This window comes from Antennarius striatus, chromosome 8, assembly GCF_040054535.1.
Source record: "Antennarius striatus isolate MH-2024 chromosome 8, ASM4005453v1, whole genome shotgun sequence".
Lineage (NCBI taxonomy): Eukaryota > Metazoa > Chordata > Actinopteri > Lophiiformes > Antennariidae > Antennarius > Antennarius striatus.
Genome location: NC_090783.1, coordinates 20,966,411 through 20,989,749, shown reverse-complemented (window position 1 = coordinate 20,989,749; position 23,339 = coordinate 20,966,411). Strand labels below are relative to the sequence as shown.

General features: G+C 41.3%; 1 protein-coding gene across 4 annotated transcripts in view; it reads right to left on the bottom strand.

Annotated features, from left to right (window-relative positions):
• The window catches only part of rhbdl3 (rhomboid, veinlet-like 3 (Drosophila)), a 38,605-nt gene that overhangs the window by 15,125 nt on the left and 141 nt on the right, over positions 1–23,339 (bottom strand). Inside the window, exons 2-7 of one of the 4 annotated variants that reach the window (XM_068322635.1) lie at positions 22,612–23,273; positions 22,050–22,073; positions 4,636–4,794; positions 2,993–3,070; positions 628–852; positions 5–153 (exon numbers count right to left, since the gene is read on the bottom strand). In XM_068322635.1, the coding sequence (XP_068178736.1) occupies positions 5–153; positions 628–852; positions 2,993–3,070; positions 4,636–4,794; positions 22,050–22,073; positions 22,612–22,731 (755 nt within the window). In that variant the 5' untranslated portion in view covers positions 22,732–23,273. Of the gene's footprint in view, positions 1–4; positions 154–627; positions 853–2,992; positions 3,071–4,635; positions 4,795–4,969; positions 5,297–22,049; positions 22,074–22,611; positions 23,274–23,339 lie in introns of those variants that run through there. The other 3 variants (XM_068322637.1, XM_068322636.1, XM_068322638.1) reach the window with 3 other exon arrangements.

The following is a 23,339-nucleotide window of genomic DNA, read 5'->3' as shown; positions in this document are numbered from 1 at the left end:
TCACCCAGTGTGCATGAAAATGTAGCTTAGGTATCTCCAGGTCTGGGCTCGGAGCTGGGGGTGATAAGGCAAGGGGCTCTTCAGGAAAGACGGGCTGGATACCTGCAGGACTAAGCGTTCCAACTGGAAGCCATAGTACATGAACACAGCTACCTGGGAGAGTGTACACAAACGCTTTCAGATTATTCGATTTCAGAAATAATGTGATTTACAACACCATACTGAATAATGTTCAGCACCATAGGTCAGGACAAACAACAGAATATGGTACCAACGTTATTCAACCAAACCAAAAAAATAATTAAGAAATGCACTTCATGACTTATCAGACTTGGCATTTCTCCAGAACACGGTACATATTTAAAGTACTCTGTAGGATTTTCTTGTAAAAAATTTAGGAATATTAACATCTAATGTTCAATGATATTGCATGCTCATGAAATATTTCCAAATGCTGTTTTCAGTAACTGTCACAGTGTACAATTTATCTTCGTCCTGTCCTGTGCAGCTTGCATGCATTACCAATTGTGGATTCATATTGCCAGTGGTGGTTAGAAAACAATGATGCACATCTTCACTAGCTGCCAGTGTAAAACACATTAATTCCAAGTTACCCAAAAATTTTACCTCAGCAATAGTGATGGCTAAGATGAGCCAGGGTGGGGGACAGTAGGTGTAACTGTCAAAGTACCACTTGCGGTCTACCTCCCGGGGTAACGTCTCATAGGCAACATGTCGGACCAGCCGTTGGGGCAACCCCAGGCCAGCCTCATCTCTGAGACTACAGCCTTTCAGCTGTCTGCTGCCTTGCAGAATGGCCCTCCGGAAGCTGTTGGAACGCTTGTTACTCATCTGGACAAAGTAAAGGTGAGGAATGGAAGCAGGTGAAATCGAATTAGCGGGAAAGCGGGAGGTGTGAAGACAAAGTGGAAGAGTGTCAAGAAAGAAACAGAGGGAGACAATAAGAGGGGTGAGAAACAGGCTAGATAATTGTACTGTATTATTAGATTAATGGATGTCATCCTGTTAAATCATAATTAAGTTTTTCTTTTATTTAACTTGTGAACACTTCATGATGCCTTTTCAAGATAAGACCTGACAAGACATTCATTGTATAAAACTTGTAGGAGGGAAGATCAACACAGACTTTTGCTCTGCCCTCTGCCATCAGAAAGAATTCATGTCCGTTTAATGCATTTTACCATACATACACACATTTATTGAAGGAAATATGAAAAGGACGTGTGTAAAGAAATATATATTAACATGTATAAAGAAAAAGCAAATTATGTAGATAGTTTATTTCTGTAAAGAGCAGTTGAGGAGAAGAAAAGATAACTTATTTCACTGAAACTTTCATTTTGGTGGAACAGAGTCTGGTTTATGGAGTTGCCTTTGCTTTGGGCCCAACTGTATTTAAGAATTACAACTTTTAAACAACTTTAAAGTGCCCCGCATGTTTGAAACAGTGATTGATGATTGTTCAAGGACAAAGCAGGGATGATTTATTAAGGAGCAAAGTGTACTTCTGCCAGATCTGGAAACAACTTCATTTTATTAAGAACACAGTAAGAGAGACAAGGAAATGGACGTAAAACCACAATATCAGTAAAATCTCTGCATGAAATGCAGTTGAATGATATTATTGGGGTTTCTGCGTGGTCAGCAGTCGTGCTTGACGTATTAGAATCTCATAAACACGAACACAAACGCACATGCACACACACACACACACACACACACACACACACACACACACACACACACACACACACACACACACACACACACACACACACAAACCACAGATCTCCCCCGGGCAACCATGCTCCATAAAGACAGTCAATTCTTAGTGTGAACTGACTGCAGTTCCACTCCTCTTTGTGTGGCACAAAAGAAGGAATGACGTTTCATCTGTTTGCCCACTGGCAACAGAGAAAGTGACGGGAAGAGGGAAGGTGAAGGGAACAAATGAGCCGGCAGTAGACATTTACAGTTTTATCAATAGAAAACTCTGAGGAGCCAAGTAAGAGTGAGCAGATGGAAATGCTAAAAGACATAAGAGGGCTAACAGAGGGATGTAGAATAAAATGATGACATAGGGTGGAAAAGAGAGTAAAAATCAGAAATGTTCTGACTTCATGACAAAAATACACGACAATGACATGATTGGAGTTTCAAGATTGTACACCATTGTAATTGGCTAATGGCTCACACTAAAATTGTGACATAATAATCCTGCTCAAACAGCCTCCACTTTTTTTTAAAAAACATGGCACAAAGTTCTGAATCTAGACTGCCTAGACTTGTTACCCTTAAACAGTATGGCTTATTATGTTATGATAAAACCTGAAGGTTTCTTAGGCCTGTTTGGCTGCTGACTGGAGAGAGAGATAAGGATGTGAGCATAAAGTCTGACCAAACAGTTTCTCTTGTGCATTCAGAGCAGTGACATTTGTGTTGGTGATTTAACATCCCAGACAATAAAACATACATTTCTTGCAAACTTAAGCAAAGGGGGAAAAAAAATCTTCAAAAAAAAAAAAGCTGAGAAAACGCAACCTCAACTATGAAAAAGAGGTGAGGTGTGTATCACACACTGACCAAAGCATGTGCAGCTGCAATCACCAGCAAAAATCCATCATGATCAATACACAATTGTATCCCATTTGGCAGAAAACAAAGTGGTTCAACCTTTTGTGTAGATATTTTGGGAGTGTAAAGTTATTACTAAAGCATTTTGTACCCAGGACAGTCACAGTGTGATACATGACAGAGAACCAGGCAGAATGGGCTCGATGTGCAAAAGAAGAACGGCACCAATACGGACAAAAGTAGCTTTTTCACAGTAAGAGAGCTTGAAGGTGAAGGTAAAGAGTGAGAAAAAATGACGTGAGGAAGACAGGTAGCAAACAGCGAACAGGCCATTACTGACAATCACATTGACGGAGGATCTACAGACTGGTTATGGTGCAACAAATGAAAGCCTCACATTTTTGTATGTCTGGCATCCACCTCTAAATCTATCCTTGTTTTCCGTCCTTCCTTTCTTTCTGTGTGGGCATAAGAGCTGTAGAGATAGAAAATAAACAGAAACGAGCCAAGAATTAGAACTCTGGCTCCTAAGTTCACCTTGATGGTTATCTGCGAGCCTTTTAATGAATACAAATTCAGAATGTTGTTTGCATACCTCACATTCCTTTAAATGTTTTAATCCTATTTATGAGCTTTTTCACAGAGGTGCAGGTTGGAACCAAATATTAATCTGTGCAGAAATCCTTCAAAATAACACCGAGTATTCAGGCTTCAATAGTCTCCTTAGACAGATTACGATTTTAGTGTACGAAATGTTAAGACATTAACTCAACAATCCTAATTCGGTTTAAGGCCAGCCCCAGAATTACTTGATAATCCCAAATATTTAATTTGAAACATCATAAATAAAAGGAAAGCAGTGAATTATTGCATTTGGAAAGAACTATACACAAATGCTTTTAACTTTTGGTTGATAAATGTTTAACTGACTGATTAAGGAACTCCAAACCGTAACCCCAACCTTAATTGTGTCATCTTGTATTCAAACTGCCAAACATATTACCATAAATATGAATAAGTGTCATTCCTTCTCTCCATCCCTTCATTCCATGCTGTGTTTAGCTACTGTTGTCTCTATGAATGTATAAACAACTGAGGGGGTGGACACAATAGAGATGAAGAACAACCCCCCCCCCATCCTGGCACCCCATTCCTCCCTGTCCCACTTCCAGTTACATGCCATGACCCACAGCTTGCACATGACATGAATGGACCAATTGGAAAGCAGCAGTGAAAGGACCCTTTGACATGTTTTCAGGCTTCCTACAGGCCTCATTCCTCACCCACTGTAACACACAATAAACAGCTCACACAAACAGGCGACAATGGATTACCCTCAGTCTCGGAACACACACACACACACACACACACACACACACACACACACACACACAATCCGTCAGCCACCCAGTAGGTATTGAGTGCCACACAATAATTCCCTCCCCGAGATGATTCCACACTGTCCCCAGTCAGCAGTTCAGCCTCCCATGCAGAACAACAGCAACACAGTGGAAATCAGAAAAAGAGAAGCTGGTCACATTGTGAGCGCAGCTGGAAGTCCTTGGTTGAGACCTTGGACATGTGGGCCAGGTCTACAATTTGAAGGAGAAACTGAATGTGGGGCAAGGTGAGGATTAAAAAAGGAATTTATTTACAGACTGAAAGTCCATACTTTTGGAACCCTGTAGTTGAGCTGTAATCTTGGATTGTGGCTTCTGGGACTCAAAGGCGAAAGCAGTTGATGTGTGAAAGAATGAAGAATGTGAGAGAATGGATAACATTTTGTTTTGCTGGCAATTATGAAGTCTGCAGTCATAAATAGACAAAATCCAGTTTTTATTTTGATCCTTTAAGCTAACCTTTTGTACTCACTTACAAACAACAACATCCATTTCTTTTGACAGGTGCATCAAGCGTTCTTATTCACAACTTCAGCCTGTCTCAAACCATAATCCCTGAATTTTCCCTCACTGCTTTCACGACAGTTTGCAAAACCATACTGGATGTATTGATGTCTACAGGTCCGTCATAACATCTCACCAGGTTGACAAAGTCTTGATAGCAGATCTTTCCATCTGCACTGCCATCAGCTAGAGCCAACAGAACTTCCAGTTTGTGCGGGTCCAGCTCAGAGCCATGAGCCATCAGGAGGTCCCTGAACCGCTCCGTACTGATGAAGCCAGAGTTCTCCGGGTCGTACTGTGAATGAACACAGAAAGACGAAAAGAACTTTATGAAATATATCTAACTGCAAAAAAACTTGGCTTGACAGTAGAATAGATAAAAATACGTACCTGCTTAAAGTAAATGAATCATGTTATGGTAAGAATGCTAATGCTATGAAAGGTTTAAGGATTATAGAAGGAGATCTGACCTGAAGGAACTCTTTAGCAAAGTTGTGTAAATACTGTAAACAGTACATTCTGGTCAATCCCACATGACGTTTATCTTCTGCTTATCGCTTCGATATTCATCATTTTCTTTTAACATGCTAAACAAGCCAAATATTGCCTCCTCTTGAGAAACATCATCTAGTTCCTTCCAAGGACACGTATCCCTGTGTTGGAACACCAGCCAAAGCCAGTCTCATTGTGAGCACAACATACTGTTTTTAAATTATTTCTACCCCCGTCTGAAGGATTACAGTCCAATCCAAGACCTCCCCCAATTTTTCTCTCCTAACACCCCAATCATCATCCCCTTCCTCTGAGCCACACCCCCCTTTACCCTTTAATCAGACCCTCCCCCTTCAAACTCTTTCCTGAAGTCAACATATGAATTTCCCAGCAAGAACAAACAAAGTTGAATAACTTTACCAGTTATCTCTTTTACATCTTTAATTATTGTTATTTTCCTCACACTAACGTGCTTCTCTGTGGGACGCCACAGGCTTCATAGCTGGGTGAGCCCTCTCTGAAGTCAACAGCTGGGGGTGCAGCGACAGAGGGGCAGACAGACCGTCTGAACGGTAGGTCCTCCTCTTGCAATTTCATGGAAGGTTTACCAGTCCTTTCACGAGAATTACCATTTTTCATTACATTTTTCTGTGTCCATAGGTTGGTCATTCTTATATACAGAAAGGGATATAAGAATGACTTACTGGTGGATGAGACCTAAAGATTCATGAACAACAGCTGGCTTTTGTCAAAATGCACATTCCAGTTCCAGGGCTACAATGAAATGATCGTCTTCTATTAAGTGGGCAGTATTCTTTGGATTTAGTGATTAATTATTTGGTATTTAACCTCTCAGAAAATGGTGTAAAATGCCAATTGTAAGTTTGTTTTTTATGACATTCCAATACACATTCAATTCATTCTAAAAGAAGACTAAGAAAAGCAAATATTCAAATCTGAGAAGATTTAACAGCTAAATTATTAACATTTTATCCAGAATAAAACAATTTCACTCAATTCATCATTAACTTCTGTTGCAGCCCTACTCAGTTGTACTTTCACTGTGTTCACTTCGTCTTTTATGTGTTTATTTATGTTTTCTGATGGCTTCACAAGGTTAATAACTAATTTCCTAGTTAGAGCACTGTTAACACTAAATGTGCACATGAGTTATGTGGCACGGATTAGTCAGTGCTTAGCTTGTGCGTGTGGGAGCTGAATGGTTAACCCAGCACATTTACATTTTCATAACAAGGTTGTCACTGCTTTGTAAGACATGTTTAGCAAACAACAAATGGAACAATCCTTCAGATAACAGCAGGCTCACACACACGCACACACACAAACACACAATCCTGGTGCACACATAATATCACAAGACATTCACAGCCAATGAGCTTTCATATTGACAGCTTCACTGTGAATGGTAAAAACTGCATCAGAGAGTAAAAGACGGCTGGTTTGGGCTCTGGCAGCAGTACAGAGGGACAGACTGCATGGACACAGTGATATGTTTGTTTTTTTCTTGCATTGAGTTTGTACAGAAATTATGGATCTTGTGCAAACATTACATATAAAAAAAAAGAAAATTGAAAGCAACAACAATCTGGTTGCATTTAGACCTCAGCATGTTAGAGGAGACACACACACACACACACACACACACACACACACACACACACACACACACACACACACACACACACACACACACACACACACAGATTTTTCCTGAGCAAAAAGCTTGAGTATTCCCTGGATATAAATCAGCTCTAATAAAAAGCCATACTGTAATGTATGCAGAAGCCCATTAGTCTGGTCATTAATTACATCGGAGCACCATGGAGAACAAGTGAGACCATGAGACATGCAATGATCTGGTCATCATTCACACACACTTCAACACACACCTTCTCATTTTAAGCAGGCTTTTCAAACTGGCGACTCGACATTGAAGGTATTAACCACGTGTAATACGTTTCTCATATTACCTCTACTGTGTGTGTTTATTTTCAGTGCTGTTTCTGTTGTTTGTCTTGTATAACAGCAATGAGTTTTAGGTCAGGGCTCATTGCCAGTCAGCTCTTTTTCCTGCAGATTGTCATCCAGTCAGCACAGCGGCAGCGTCAGGACACTGGGAAGACACTTTCACATTGTCTTGCATGTACTGGTCTAATTTAAGAAACCAGGTTTCTCTGCTGCTGTAATGGCGGTTGGTCAGAACGTGTTTGTGAAGGGTAGTCGATGGACATGTGTCGATCCTGATTCTGGGTCATTGTGTATGATAAGGGCAAAGTGGACATCATTAACTGCACTGGACAAAATTGTGCCACTAAGACATCCAAGATGTTGTATTCAATAACTTATATCAATGGAATTACTGGTGCTGGCGCTGGTGCCAGTCAGTAGGCAGAGGATTGTTTCATTGTTCCCTGACAGAGACAGATTTTAGATAAATCTGGACAAAAAGCCAAACTATTGAGAGGAGGAGATGTGGAAATTCTTTTTGCACATCTTTGTAATTTAAAATCAAAAAGATTTGTCTGGACTGACAAAGGATGATGACCTTAATTTGACCTGTTTGACACTGACACTGGACGACTCTTCAGTCCAGCTGTCGCCCAGAATCTCATTTCATTTTTCAATTTCATCATCATTTCAGGGTTCAGACGGAGCTTTTCTTTTGTCTCAGCTGGGAACAAATTTCACATTTTTTTGAGGTTGACACAAATGGGGAGTCATAACCCCCACCCTGACTCTGGTGTCACTTGACATCAAGTGTCACAGCAGAGCGGGGCGAGATGCAGAAAGGGATGGGATGTTGCTGAGTTTCACCGCCATTAATTAACACGCTTGTCATGGATTCATGGTCATGAACGCTGGTCCGGCATGAATTTGCATATTTAGAGGAATGAAAACCAATATTTACACATTGTTTTGGCTAAATGCTGTCATTCACCCGCTGTCCTACTGATCTGCCTCCTGCAATTTTTATTGTGTTATTTTTATACATTACATAACAATGGCTGCAGTACATTTTTAAGCAGCATTTAAAAGTACTTGCTTGCTATGCAATAAACCAATCTATCTGCAGGATATTTAGGTGAAACTTTTGCATGTGTGTGTGTGTGGGGGGGGTAAAAATAGAATAAAAACACAGTCAATGAAGCAACAGCCTGACATGGCATACATCAACAAGCTCAACAAGCTGATGGAGGACCTTTCTCACACCAGAACAGCCCTCTATTAAACCACTCTTTCATGAAGTTTACCACTCTTCACCCTTTCTTTTCTCTCTTTCTCATTAATCTTGTTTGAATACATTTCGTGTTTTCCCTCTGGAGACCCTGATGAAGAGGCCGAAGGGCAGGTGTTGTGCTCTAAAGAAAACACACACGCACAAACACACACACATATCTATCTATGTATTTATGTACTTATTTATCTATTTATTTATTTATTTACTTTTCACTCAGTTTTTATTTATTTATTGTCCTTTCAAACCACAAATGTATCAATATTTGTACAAAAATGTCCTAAAAAATTGCTCGGCTAATCAACAGATCACCTGGTCGGCAGTCGTACTTGACAAGATTAGAATCTCACAAAAACACACAGACACACACACACACACACACACACACACGCGTGTGTGCAAAATGCACACACATGCATGTGCTCACATATAGTCATCCCAGGCAATCACAAATTATCATGGGCAGTTACTGTTTCCTTGCCAACTGGCTCGTAACCAGGCAACGTTGGTTGGCCTTAAGATGTCTGAAGTGACGAGAGAGAGAGAGAGAGAGAGAGAGAGAGAGAGAGAGAGAGAGAGAGAGAGAGAGAGAGAGAGAGAGAGAGAGAGAAATGAGGCTCGACATGTGGGAGAACGTCTGACACTGAGGTATGAGTATTACTGGACATCACACCCCATAGTGTGCTGGACCTGACTCATTGATCAATTACAAATATGCAGAGAGCCACAGGCTGAGTACATACAAGGACTAATGCAGCATCATCAGCTTTCATCTACTACCCTTGGTCCGAAAAGGAAATTAAATCCCAATCACAGACGCTGATTCATCTCGGGTAACCGCCGGCATCTGTCTGCAGTGGGGCCATGACTCTTTTTCAGTTTTTTTGTTCTTGAGACTGAAAATGCAAAATGAACTGTGTGCTGCTAGCAAGGTAAATCCTTCAAGGGGTATTAGTGGAAAAATCCACTTCAGAGCATATAAATAAAACCTTGGATCAGTAAGAATTCACTAAATTACATCTCAGAACTATCATTGTTGGGCATCTGTGTCTTACAGATCTTTCAACCAAATTAATGTCAACTTCTTTCATTCTCTCAAAGTATAAGGTGACACTCCAAAAGTTGTGTGTACTATAACAGTGGGGAAGTCATGTAAGCTAAATGTACACTTTTTACGAAATATTGGTAAATTGTTTTTGAGCTGGATTGAGGTAGAAAGGTTCATTTATTGAACCTTGCATAAAGAACAGTAACTTACCACAGAAAGGTAAAACTGTGGCCACCTGTAACAACTTAACTGACCCCAAAAACCAAAGATTTAGACCAAAAAAAAACAAAAAAACAGCCCATCTTTACCTAGTTTTGGGGAAAATATTTTGAAAACCGGTTTTACTGAAAAGAGATGTTTTTTTCCACTTTTGCACAAAGCCATTACCAAAACAATACCGATACACACAAATACTTATAAATGATTGAAAAAGGTGGAGTACACATCCCAAGGTTGCAGATGGTAGATGGTGTAACTGTTGAAAACAACGAAAGAAGATCCAAGTAGTGATGCAGTAAATCTGTAGACAGCTTGCTTAAGCAAATAAGGCTGGAATGTCACAGGAATGCATGAAGCAGGTGGTGATGTCATCCTTTTCAGAGGAGCTGCCTTTTTCCCTGTTCACACGGTGATGGTAGACTGACATTTTCAAAAGACTAAAATTCTGAAGCCCATTTTTACGAGATTATATTTTCAGGCAACAAAACCACGATTATCATGCAAATGAATGGCAGAAATGCGACAGAAATTTACCACTTTGGGGTAAAATGGTTTTTATGTGAATGCCCCTCAGGGTGTCTCCCGAAAGGACGGAATTGCAGCAGACAGCTGAACATCCCTCAGTAATCTCTCAAGCATACATTTAAATTAACACTTTTAACCCCCTATGGCTGCTTGTGAAAGCATTTTTACTCAAAAGGATTCATGTATGAAGATAGAATTCTGTGCACAACAAGGACAAAACGCTCAAGACACACAAAACCCACAAGGACGTTTTTGGTGTCTAATGTTAATCTAATTGAGAAAAAGATGTCAGCCATAATTTATAAATACAAAATTAAAAATCGTCATCAACAAAAACAGACAGACAAAGCAGTGGTGGAGTATACCTTAAGCTGGTCAGCTTAGACAAAAAGACAGAGATTGTCGACCTATTACCCCCCAAAACCTCCCATTTACACCAAGGTGTGAACCTCTAATTATTGCCAGGCCAAACTCTCTATCAAACCATCCCCTTCAGGCTTTCAGCACTACTTCACAGAATAACATGGTGAACAAAAAGACAAGGGAAACATTTGTTTAATGAGCCAACCCCAGGCTGTCTCCCTCTCTTCCATTCAGACCCTTCTTCTGCTGCAGAACGACCCTGAGGTCAACCCCCCACCACCCTGACTACAACATCATCAAAATCCTGCACCACTGATGGCGGTGGTTCCATTGAATACAGAGATTTATGACCTTTAATAGCTGGCAAATGGATTAGAGGTTGGGGCTGCCCCGAGAGTGCCTCACGCCTTGACTTATTTTCTTGAAATCTAAAGAAGAAAAGGAATGAAAAAGAAGAGGGGGGGGGGGTACGCAAGGCTGGGGTGTGAGGAGAATGGAGTAACGGGACTGTCGGAAACCATTTCAAGGTTGCCATCTGGTTTGGGTTGGACCCGTCAAACTGTCACTCAATAATAAGAGCCACTTTCTTCCCTAGATAGTTAGTGTGTCAGTAGAAAGGGCATATGACAACAGTATGAGGGACACGCACATTCTGTCGCCACTCACACCTCACTTCCTGGGTTGTTTCCACAAGCAAGAGCTTTTATTATTCAGCAACAATAAGGCGATCAGCCGGTCAGCTGTCTCATGTTCTTTGGCAGTGTCGGAAAGCCCAACTAGTGAAAACTTTACTTCATAATCCTATTTCCATAATCCGCTGGGTTGAACAGTGTAAGAAATAATCTCACTCTACCCATGACCACCTCCCTTTCTCTTTTTAAGGCAAGACAGGAGTTCTTTCAAATTGCTTCACTGAAGCAGAAATAAAAACTTTGTGAAAAGGCAGTTCAGGGTTCTAAAAAGGTGTAGTCAATACAATATTTTCAAAGGAATTGGGTCTTCCCTATATTTTTTTAAATCATGATATTACTACACAATGACTTTCATTTAATCAAGTTTGGCATTTTGGAAATATTCTCTGTTACTTTCTCTCAGAAACTTCAAAGAATATATTTATATAACACTGTTGTGTCTGTATGCTAATTATACAGCTATGGTGGGCAGGGGACTGCAACACTGGAAATAATGGAAACCACTTGCTTGGCTCTGTCCTAAGGAAACTACATCTTCCATCAGCATCTCTTTAGCTAATTTATATATAACACCTTATAATTTTCTTCACAATAAGCTGGTACTTTTTGGTGGGCTATGGTTGTAGTTCACAGCCAGGGGCACTTCCTTGTGACTACACATCTTCTGAAATTAGTCCAAGCAAGGACTCCAAAAGCATGCGCTTCTGGTTGATTGGCCGCTCCCACATTGCCCGTAGTAGTGAGTGTGTGTGTGTGTGTGTGTGCGTGGTTGTCCGTCTTTGTGTGTGGCTCCGCGGTGCACTGGCGTCATGCCCAGAGTGTCCCCCGCCTCACGGGGGGGATAGGCTCCAGCTCCCCGTGACCCGCTACGGCGGATGAAGCGGTAGAAAATGAATGAATGAATGAATCAATGAAAGACTAATTACCTGATTCTACTGGTCTTAACTAACAGACTTTTATTATCAAATTTACATACCAGATACACAGTATTAAAGAGACATATGTTTATCAACTTTAATTTATCCCCTGTAGGAAATCATTCTTACCGTACAGACACCCAGCCCCATATGGGGTTGCCAGATCCAGACAGGTACCCTGATGAGCCACTGTATGAGCAGTAAACATAACGTCAACGTCAAAAATCCCCTGACTGCTCATGAAACTCTGAGATTCCACAGCACTGCCAGAGTAACAATGTCAGCGGTAAGTATGGTCAAAATGCTGTCAATAACCTCCTTGAGCATAAATACTGCACACACAATGGAGCTGAACAACCAATAAAGTAATGAGTATTTAAATAATAATTTAAATTTAAGGGACTTTCAGACCATATCTGGAGAATCAATATCTATTGAATTTAGAGAGGTCTCCATTTTTGCATTATGGGTTCCCTCTGAGCACCCCGGCTTCGTCCTTCAACGTGAAATACAGGCGAACTTCAAAAATATTTGGTTTGGTTAAAATTGTCTTTATTACGTATTGGCGCTGTGACAGACGGGCTGGCTATACTGTATGTCTGGGATCCACTGTTATAAGTAAGAGATGGGTGTATTTAAGTATGAGTTAATCTACCTGAGTTACTAAAAAGACAAACTCAAAAAAGACCTTAAATATGGAATTAAAGGGTCAAAAACAGTGTTTTGTGCCCTGTGGTGTCTCCTTGTTATACTTTGCCTCTTCAGCGCTTTGGCCCTGTTGGCTGGTTTTTGCAATGATGTCCTGTAAGACGACACGGAGGAGGCAGAACAGGGAACGGTGACCTATGTGAAAGTGAAGCGCTGTCATTTACCTTGGGTACTGCTGAGCCTGTCATGCTGGGCCAGGTCAGGTTGCCAGGACAACAGCAAAGCTGTAGGGTTACTCAAGAACACTTAGATTTGTAAGGCGCAACCACTACATCTGAATTACTGAATTTTATGTGGTTCACCATATAAAATTCAGCAAATCACACTTAGAATTACACTACTGATATTCATTGTAATCACCCTCTAATGACAGTAATCTGATGCTAATCTCTTTTACTGGGTATATTTAAACAGCATAATCTGTGTGAGGACAAAGCATAGGCAGATGGAAAAAACTGACATCCAGCACACAGGCTTCTGTGAAAATAATTCTGTTTTAAATAAATATAATTATGTCATTCTGTCTAAACAATCCCAAAACACAACATATCTGAGTGTAGATTACCACTCACTCACTCTCACTCACTCATTTTCCACCACTTGTTCTGCCTATCGTGGGTCAGGAGTTGCTGGAGCCTATCCTGGCTGACTTTTGGGTGAGAAGCGGGGGGGGGGGGACACTCTGAGCATAATGCAAGTGCACCGCCGAGCCACATGGATGACAAACAACCACCCACGCACCCACTCACACCTACAGGCAATTTGGAACAATCAATTCTCCTAAAGTGTATGTTTTTGGAAGTGGGAGGAAGCCACAGAATCCGGACAGAAGCCACGCAGGAACATGGAGGACATACAAACTCCGCACTAAAAAAGTCAGAACATAAGGATTGTTAGAGGTTTCTATGTTTATTATATGCCTTTTACATAGCCAGCTCAAGATGTGACTTTTGCTTCTTTATTGGCATTCATCATTCTGTTTAACTAGTTAAAGAGATGTTACAAGGAGGATTTTATACGTCTGAGCCAGAAACAGAGGTAGCAACAGATAATCACCGTCTGTTTAAATGGGCAAGCTGGCAAATAATGTTATAGCTCTATGGGTCATATACTAAGGGTACCTTTTAAAAACAGATAACTCAAAGAAGGACAAATCTGACCAAAAATGTCTTTGGACAGGGGAGACAGTCTGAGTTCCTCGTGTGTTGCAGCATAAATCAAACCTCCTTTGTAAGTTTAAACTGCCGTGGTATTTGACGTTACACACCAGAGCGGCATCATGCTGCCGTTGATGTTATTCAGTGTAAACACATGGAGGTGGATGAGAGAAGAATCCTCATGGTGCACAATCTCTGTGTGGACAAGATATGTCACGCTGGGGCAAAAGACTGGGAACCCAAGCAATAGAATGATCCAGATGCAAAAGTACGAACGGACGTGGTTGACTGATTATATTATGAGCTGTGGCACTTGCAGCCCAATAAGAAATGTGGAAAAAAAAAAAAGATATACAGTCCTTGACAAAGTAAGCAACCAAACAACCAAGTGAAACAATAGGATAAGGGCTGCATCATGAAACACGGCAGTAAAACAACAAACAGGACAGAACACTGAAGGAGAGAACATGTGACACGTGTGACACGTGTGACACAAAGCACAGGTGAGTAACAAGACGTAAAACATGGAAAATAAGAAAAATGAGGTAGAAAAATTGTCTACTATATTTACAGGATATAATAAACCACAACAATAACAGGATAGAGTGCGTCACATCTCGAGCGTTGTCTGGGACCTGACCTGCTTTGTGTGAAGTTTTATTCCTAAACATGAGGTGTCCAGTAAACAGAGGCTGTTTTACTGGTTGCAAAGAATGCTCTAAGCTTCTTGAAAGTTGTCATATGAACACAAACCAGAGACGGGTGTGCTGTGGGGAGACAAATCAGAGCGTTAGCATGGGGTTGAGCTCGGCGTGTTTGAAAGATATTACGGCCCAAGTAGTATTTATGAAGAACAAAAAACAAATGTCAAACATTCATTTTCACGTGAATGTTAGACAACATTAAATGTCACTATCTTTGAATAACGAGGGTCTTGTATTATCTTGCCTCTCATGACTTCAGCATAGACTCAAGGACGTGCAGCTGGGGTGTTTCATTTTGACACTACTTCATAGACAGCTGAGCACACGGCTCAGACAAACTGATCCGAAAGTCATCTTACAAATGAGAGTTCAAATCCAAAAAAGTCTAGCTGGAGTCATAAATCCAGCACGCAGACATAAACATCTTCACAGGTGGCTGTCAGCTTAAATTTGAGTTTGCCGTCAGCGCTACCATCTGACGCAGGAGAGACTAAACTTTCCTTCTAGAGAAAAGAAGAAACATACTTTATTAATACACACACACACACAATATATATAAATATGTATGTACAGGCCCTTACAACATACACACAAAGGGCCTGTATGCAAAAAGATAATAGTGAGAGGTAGATTGGCAGGCAGCTACTTCATGAGCAACTTGTACCCTGTGCAAGGACACCTTGACAGTAAACATGGTAAACACGGGTCTTGAACCAGCAACCCTCTGGTCCCCAGCCCAAGACACCAGTAGACTGAGCTACTGCCACCCCTGGAGGAGGAACAGTGGGAATCCAGAGTTTACTGAGTTGTTAAAAGTGTGGAACATCGCTTAGTGGACAACAATTGACTGAAGAGGAGACAAATCTGTTAAGATGAGCACACACACACACACACACACACACACACACACGCACGCATACACACGCACGATCAGGCGTACACAGCAAACACAGGGCTATTGTGTCCATGTCAACAGCACACCTGTGTGCCTGAGCAGCTTATAGGGTCGGAATGTGTCCCAAAATCTGTAGGTGTGTGTGTGACGGTGTTTCTTAGGATGTACTCGGTGAACATTGTTGTAGCATCCACAAGAGCTGTGACAGAAAACAGACACTCTCTATTTTATACTTTTACACCGCAACCTCTGAGTCATCAGCCTGTGAACAGAGGGGCTGCTGGTTTTTTATATAGTTATACACACACAAGCCTGCAGGTGCTGGTGTGAAGGGCCATGGTCAGAAAATCACTCTGTCATCAGCTTTGTAACTATAACCTGTGGGAAGGTATTACAGTTTCAGCCTTGAGGAATGGAGGGTCCTGCGCCGTGCTTCTGATCCCCAGAGGAGCAGTGATGGATTGAAACAGGAAACTGGAAGGTGGCTGGTTGATAAGACCAAATGTAGTGACGCCATCACGTAGAAAGCCAAGCTAAATAACTCATATATCTAACAATCGCTTAAAAGTATGTAGGATTTTTACTTCAATCTCAAATCTGTCACTTTTTTTTTAACACCTTAACATCCCTCAGCCATCGCTCAATCATGCATTCATGTATAAATAAACACTTGATCCTGTATGGTTGCTTGTGAAAGCATTTTTATAGAACAGCTCCATGTATGAGGACAAAATGCACAAAAAAACAGCAAGGCATACAAACATCCATGTGTGGACATCCGGTACATGGTTGGAAAAAACACACACATTATTTTATGTGGAGATTTGTTTTGCTTTTCTCCATTGTTCAAAGTGTCTTTTTCCACCCGAAAAAGCAGAACATTTCTATACATTAGCCTCACTTATTTGTGTGGAAGGTGACTCCCTCCATGAGCAACGACAACATAGCTGATCTCACAGTGTTGTTGCTGCTATTAAGCTGTATCAACCTTGTAAATTAAAATTGGAAAGAGCGAAGCGTATTAACGACTGTTCTGTGTGGCCATTAAATACATTGTGACATATGTACAAAGTCTTTTTCACTCTTCCTTGTATCTTGCTTTAATTATGCCTACAGCGCCCCTATCCCTTTTCAATCATCGTACTCCATTCACTCAATTGATCCGTGGCCATAAACCTTCAGAGATTATGCACAAAATTAACAGAGAGCCTTGCATCTATACTTAGTCTTCATTTTACACCCATCTGTGACATTGAGAATGAATGAGCCTCAAGAAGCACAAAGGATCTAAACAGAAAGGCTTCAATCAGTTTGTATGATTGCAATTTCTAAAGAAAAAAAAACCTTTCAAATGGAAGTGGGTTAGAGTCAGCAGTGACAAAGACACACAATTGAACTAATTAGACTGAAACAGATAGATTAATATTGGTCCTGAAGGAAATGTAGAACCCAACATACAAGCTCAGGAGCTATACTGCTTCATCAAATCCTAATTCAATGATTAAATACCAGGAATTCCAGTTTGTCTAAAAAGGAAGTTGGCTAACTGATAACAGAACTATTGAAGAGATGAGGGCTTCTATGAGGAGTCTCAGACAGAGGTGTCTTCACATCAGCAGTGTTGTCTACTTAGTTCTGACGAGGAATCAAAATTCACAGCAGAAACATCAGAGACGAAATAATGGTGAGAGATGAAAGCAAACAAATCAAGACTAATTCACGCGGGGCCCCACAAAGAGTCAGACAGACACCAGACGCAGCTCAGCCTCCTCCACAAACGCGCTGTCACTTTACCTCTGTCTTCACTTCTTTGTCTCCTTTGGGCTTTTCCCTTCAGGGGTCGCCACAGCGAATCAGTTGCCTCCATCTAACCCTGTCTTCTGCATCCTTCATACCTCCGTCTCCACGACCCCTAATAATAGACTTCCTTTTTGGGGCCAGTGGGTATAAGTGTGTTCTGTACACAATCACTGAACCGTTCAACAATCTAAAGAAACACTTTTATGATACCACTGCTTTGTGTTTGCACAGTCCAGCCAATTACAGGTAAACTGGCACATCTTCTGTCTCTGTTTCATAGATCAACAGGCACAAAAGCTATTTTTACCTCTGCATAACAGGAGAGACTGTTTTCACACGCTGCCAACTGGAACTGTGCCTTTCATTAAGGAAATCTATTTAAAGAGAGGCAGATGAGCGGGGGGAAAGATGGAAAGCTCAGCTCTGATAAGATCTTTCAATAAAGATGTTTGAGGCTCTGTCTGTTATTTCATTACTAAATAATCCAGGAGTTGTTTGGGGAATGGGGGGGGGGGTGCTACTTATGCAATCACAGGTCAATATCTCCACATCACCAAGGCTCAGCTGGTGTCAATCACAGCTGCAGTGTTGAGCAGATCAGCAGACTGTGACCCCACCATCTGTGTGTGTGTGTCAGTGGCAATTAGATTGATAAGCACATCTTTATAAAATAGATGCACGAATAAATTCTAGTGACTCCACCTATATGCTAAAGGTGAAAAAAATGGAAATCTTTTGATGGTCAGCTCTATAAAAAAATATTTTTTCATTAGTGGAACTGTCAGATATCAGAGAGACGTTCCAAGCGGCTGCATTCTTACTTCTGATGTCATCAGTGGATTACAGTTACCGCAGATGCAATTTCACTGTGCGAACCTCCATTTGCTTTTTTAATGGGGTATAAAACTGACCGTGCGCAAAAAGGCAGAAGTAAACACATACTGAGACACTTGTCTCTAAGATCAAGGGAGTATTGCCTGGCTGGTCCTGATAGTAAATAGAGCGACACTCACAAGGAGCCAGTTGTGACATGTGATGAGGAAGAGATGTCACCGCCACACCAAACTAATTTGAATAATGACCTTTGGATTTTCTGAGTCATGACCACTGAATGTCTCACCGACATGCTCATACAAAAGCACTGCTGAAACACTGGAAAACACAAGTGTACCTGAGAAAAAAAGGGCTTACCATGGGTGAACTTCTTATTTTTAATAAATGATACTATCTGGACTTGTTATAACACTGATATCACTGTCGTTACATGTCTATGACACTGTGATGGGTTCGCAAAGCATGGGGAGAGCATGCCTTCGGGTTGAACAACATTCCTCAGGGATCTAAAGACTTTTCTCTTTGATATCATAGCAAATATTCAGAGGCTTTTTTTTTTATACCCCCAACAATGAAATCCAATGGAAAATAGGCTGTGTAGCCATGTGAAAAATGTTTACTAAGCTCCTGTGGAGTATCTCCCGTACATATATGAATGAAAGTTCTGGTTCACTGATAGCTGTGTGCATGATGGTATGTTTTCTAGCTAAGATCAATTTGACATACTTCTTTTGGAAGAGCAAAACACAGATCTTCTTCTTCTCCTTTCGGCTTTTCCCTTCAGGGGTCGCCACAGCCAATCAGCTGCCTCCATCTAACCCTGTCTTCTGCATCCTCTTCTCTCACACCAACTACCTTCATGTCCTCTTTCACTACATCCATAAACCGGAAGAGTAAAACACAGATACTGATAATAAGTTGGATGAATCTTACATGTGCTACCTTCTACTTAGAGGCAGGTTTCCAAGCTACACACCTGGGTGGGGACTTCCACTCTCTGGCTTCACAAACACCGGGACATTCCCAGTCTACTTATGTGATATATCATGTTTGTGTCGAAGGTGTAGATTAGTAAGGATGAAGCCCTTCATTAATCCACTTGAAAAGATCACTCATTGTACTAAAACTCACATCCAAGCATAGAGGCCTTATAGACGCCGTTTTCTGCAGATACACAAGAAACAACATGTGTTTATGCAGAAAAGCAAAAGAAATCATAAAAAAATTAATTCTGGTAAATCTTGTCCATGAGTCTCAAAGCTAAAAGCAAATTCATCAAATGTGCTAAATTGAGTACTAAATACATATGTCTGGTTCATTTTGGGATTGATTCAAACATGCTTTAGATGGTTTATCTGATAAATCCAGGATATACACTGTGGTCCATCCTCAAATCCCCATAAATCCTCAGAAAAACAACATACAGAGTGACGAATGTGCTTGTCAGTCGACACAGGGTGGAGAATGCAAAACGGACTTTCTTCTATATTTTAGATGATACACATATTTTGTGTAATAATGGTTATCACTATTACACCAAATTAATGGGGATTGTTTTCAATATTTTTATTTTTTATACAGCCCAAAAATGTGGCCAAATGGCAGGCATGGCATTATTTTACAGTTTTAGACTGTTTCCTCTCCACACCTTGTCAAATACATGGTTTTCTGACGTGCGTTTATTTGTCTGATCAGGAAACACCCCAGGTCAGGTTGCCAGTTCTTCAAAAGGCTCACACAGACAGAGACGACGTTTCACGTCCCAACTTGTGGATAATCCAAAATCACAAATTTGACTTTTTTACATTTGTGCCATCCGTTAATTGCATGGATGTTATACGTGTTTCCTCTTTTCTATGTCTCAACATCTTTGAAAAAACAACAAACCCAATGAAAATTGAAGATTTTATGTCTGCCGCCTCATCCGTCCATCAATTCATCCATTTTCTTCAAGACAAGACAATAAAAATCGTCTCGCCTTCAGCCACTTAATCCACCTTGCAGGTCTTGGATCTGCTGGCGCAAATCCCAGATGGCATGTGGGGTACACCCCAGATATGAAACCAGCTTATCATGCTGCCTCTCATAATGCTGCCAAATAAATTGAACAACTCTGTTTTCAGGATGCTTTTGTCTTTTGTCTCTATTACAGTGACACAGGCTGTCAGACTGCCTTTAAATCCTTCTTTCCTTGTCTGTAGTGGTCCATCATTTCATTTCCTTAGTCGCTTCACAGAAGCTGGAGTTCAGAGAGGTCAGCTTCATGACAAATGGAGCAACTCATTGTGAGGAGGAGGAGGAGTGGAAGGAGAATAAAAGAGTGAAAGGGCATTTGTTGCTGCCAGACCAGGCAGTGACCTCACCATTTGGACAAACCCACATTTTTTAGACTGACATCCACTTGAAAAAAAAATCAAAGCTGCGCTCACACATAGACTGTGGATTGAGAGGCCCACTTAATGCCTATCCATAGACTATGCTCCAGCACTAATACAACCACCCACACACACACACACACACACACATGCACATACCACAACCAAAGCAAGCCTATTCCATAATCTCAGGGGACTTCAGTCCTCCCCTTAAAGAGAGAGCCTGACATGAGCCTCTGGATCAACCCTAACATCCCTGCAAACCCCCGTCACACACACCCACACACACACACACACACACACACACACACACACACACACGCACACACACGCACACATGAATACATACATACAATATTACCATGGTGGGCAGGTGCAGCGGCAGCCTCCAGAGTGGTGGCTGTGCATAACAGTATGTGTGTGTGTGCTTGCGTGTTTATATATGTGTGCATGTGTGTGTGTGTGTGTATAATTGAGGGGTGGGGGGGGGGGAGTCCGTCTGCCGTCTGCCGTCTGTCAGTCGAAAGGACTGCTTGCATTATCAGTCAGCCTATGCTACTCTTCTCCTGGGGTTTGTACCAGTATCAATGTGTAAATGTGTGCATGTTTCTTTGTGTGCGTGTGTGTGTGTGTGTGTGTGTGTGTGTGTGTGTGTGTGTGTGTGTGTGTGTGTGTGTGTGTGTGTGTGTTCTGTACAAGATATGTCTGAGTGACGGATCAATACATCAAGGATTTTGTATCACCCTAACTGTATTTCCAGAGTCGTGCTCTCGCCTCTGCAGGAGCTCTGTTTGACATCCCCACAATCTGGTTTGCAGTTTACGTCCTTATTGTTGATTAGCAGGCAATCATATTTAGATCTCCATGAGTGGAGACTACTCCATTTACCTTTAATCAATGAAGAAGAAGAAAAAAATCTACTTAAGACACACAAAGAAACTCATCAAAAGGAAACAACTGAAAACAAAAAAGAGTGAGAGAAGCTCTATTAACAAGGGTGACACCATTGGGGGATACTCTAATCAGCACACATCAGGATGGCACACAAACATTCTGGCAGCCATGTGAAGCAAAATATCAGGAAACCTGATTTTGACACATAGAAGTTGATATTGCAAAATTTCCTTGGGCAGATTTAAGTCACTTCTACTTGCAAGGAAGCCAGACTTCGGTACAAGGTCATGATGCATGGACAAAAATAGTAAAATTATAACGTAAAGTAAGTTTACAGGTATTTTTTACACAGAAGCACTAAATATTTCATCTTCTGACAATAAAAAGGACCTGTATCAGGTTTTTTTTGGTATCCTGTGATGCATGTGATGTAATATTGTACCCGACTGTGTCCAAACTTTTCCCCATGTTTCATGACCTTTAAGGGGAGTAAAAACAGCATTTCGTTTGTTCAACACATTTACGTAGCTTCAGGCTGAACACAGACGGCAGAGGTCACCGACAGTTCACACACAGATGAGCACTTTAAAAAGACAAAATTGCTCCACAATGAGTGAATCATGCATATGGCGGGAGATCAATGCCACTGTTGCTTGCTCCACACAGCCTACCTTGTCAAACATAGACTTCCATTGCTGAGACAAGGAAAGCGGGAGAAAAAAGAGCAAATAGTGGAAATGAGAGGGGAGAAAAAAAACCTCTCAGAAACAGGAGAGCCTATTTGGAAATGAAGAAACTCTGTAAAAGTGTTTTCCTTTTGTAAACTTTGTCCTAACTGCACTCTTACAATGGGAATATGTGATCTGATCATTGTTGTCAATGAGCTGCAGCCATTGGGGTCTAAGAGGTAAAAAGGTCTCCACATAAATGTCTGGGAGCACAAGAGGAATCTGTCTACTCATGTGACTGTTCCTTGATAGGATCCTTGTAAAATCACAAGAAAGGAAACGACAGTGAGATTTAGTAGTTTAAATCTCCTCTGATATCAATTTTTAACTCCAATCATGAGGCATGGAAAGATATTTAGATTATTTTGATTGAATGGATCAAGCTGATATTCTTGCCTTGCAAAACAAAACTGTATGAATTTGCTTCAGTACATAAATGTAAAAAAAAAAAAAGAAAAAGAAAAGAAAAGTGAGATAATGACCTTAATGTTGGATGAATACTCACGTCCTCTGAAGCGACGGGCAGGATGTCGATGCTTTCCAAAACCTCGATCTCCTCGCCCTCCGCGTTGGCCGCCACAGCAGGAGAGGAGTTGACCTGCGTCTCTCTGGTCCCGGCCGTCATCTCCGGGGGCTGCCCTCCTCAATACACCCGCGGACAGCAGCGATTCAATCCACGGGAATGATTCCACATAGTTTACAATCCAATTTGGCAACCCCAGGTGCATCAGCGGCGACAGAAAGGGGAGAATCCTGACATCGCGCTCATTTGCTTTTTGAGCGTCCTTTGGATTTTTATTCTTATTTTTTGCCAACTAAATCCAAATAAAATAAGACACAGATAAATTAAAGAGATGCGTTTAATCCAGTTAGATCCGTTCGCCTGCGCACTTCCACACAAACAAATCTTCATCAGCAAAGACCTTAATTTGATAGTAGTCTTCTAAATGTTGGGTTATAACGTCTCGTTGGTGCGTCATGACGCTAGTGGATGTCAAGTCAACAGCGACAAGAAGTTTGGAGACCTTGCGATGAGTGTGAAATCTCCTGGATCCAAAAGAGACACGGAGGTTTAAGTTTGTGAAGCGGTGTGTGGAGGGGTGTGGGGGGGGGGGAAGCGCACGTATGAAGAAGATGCGCCGCAGAAGGGCTTCAGCGCAGATCCATCTGAAAAACATAATGACATCATCAAACACTGACAACAACATGACACGCAGGGCACGGATGACAGTC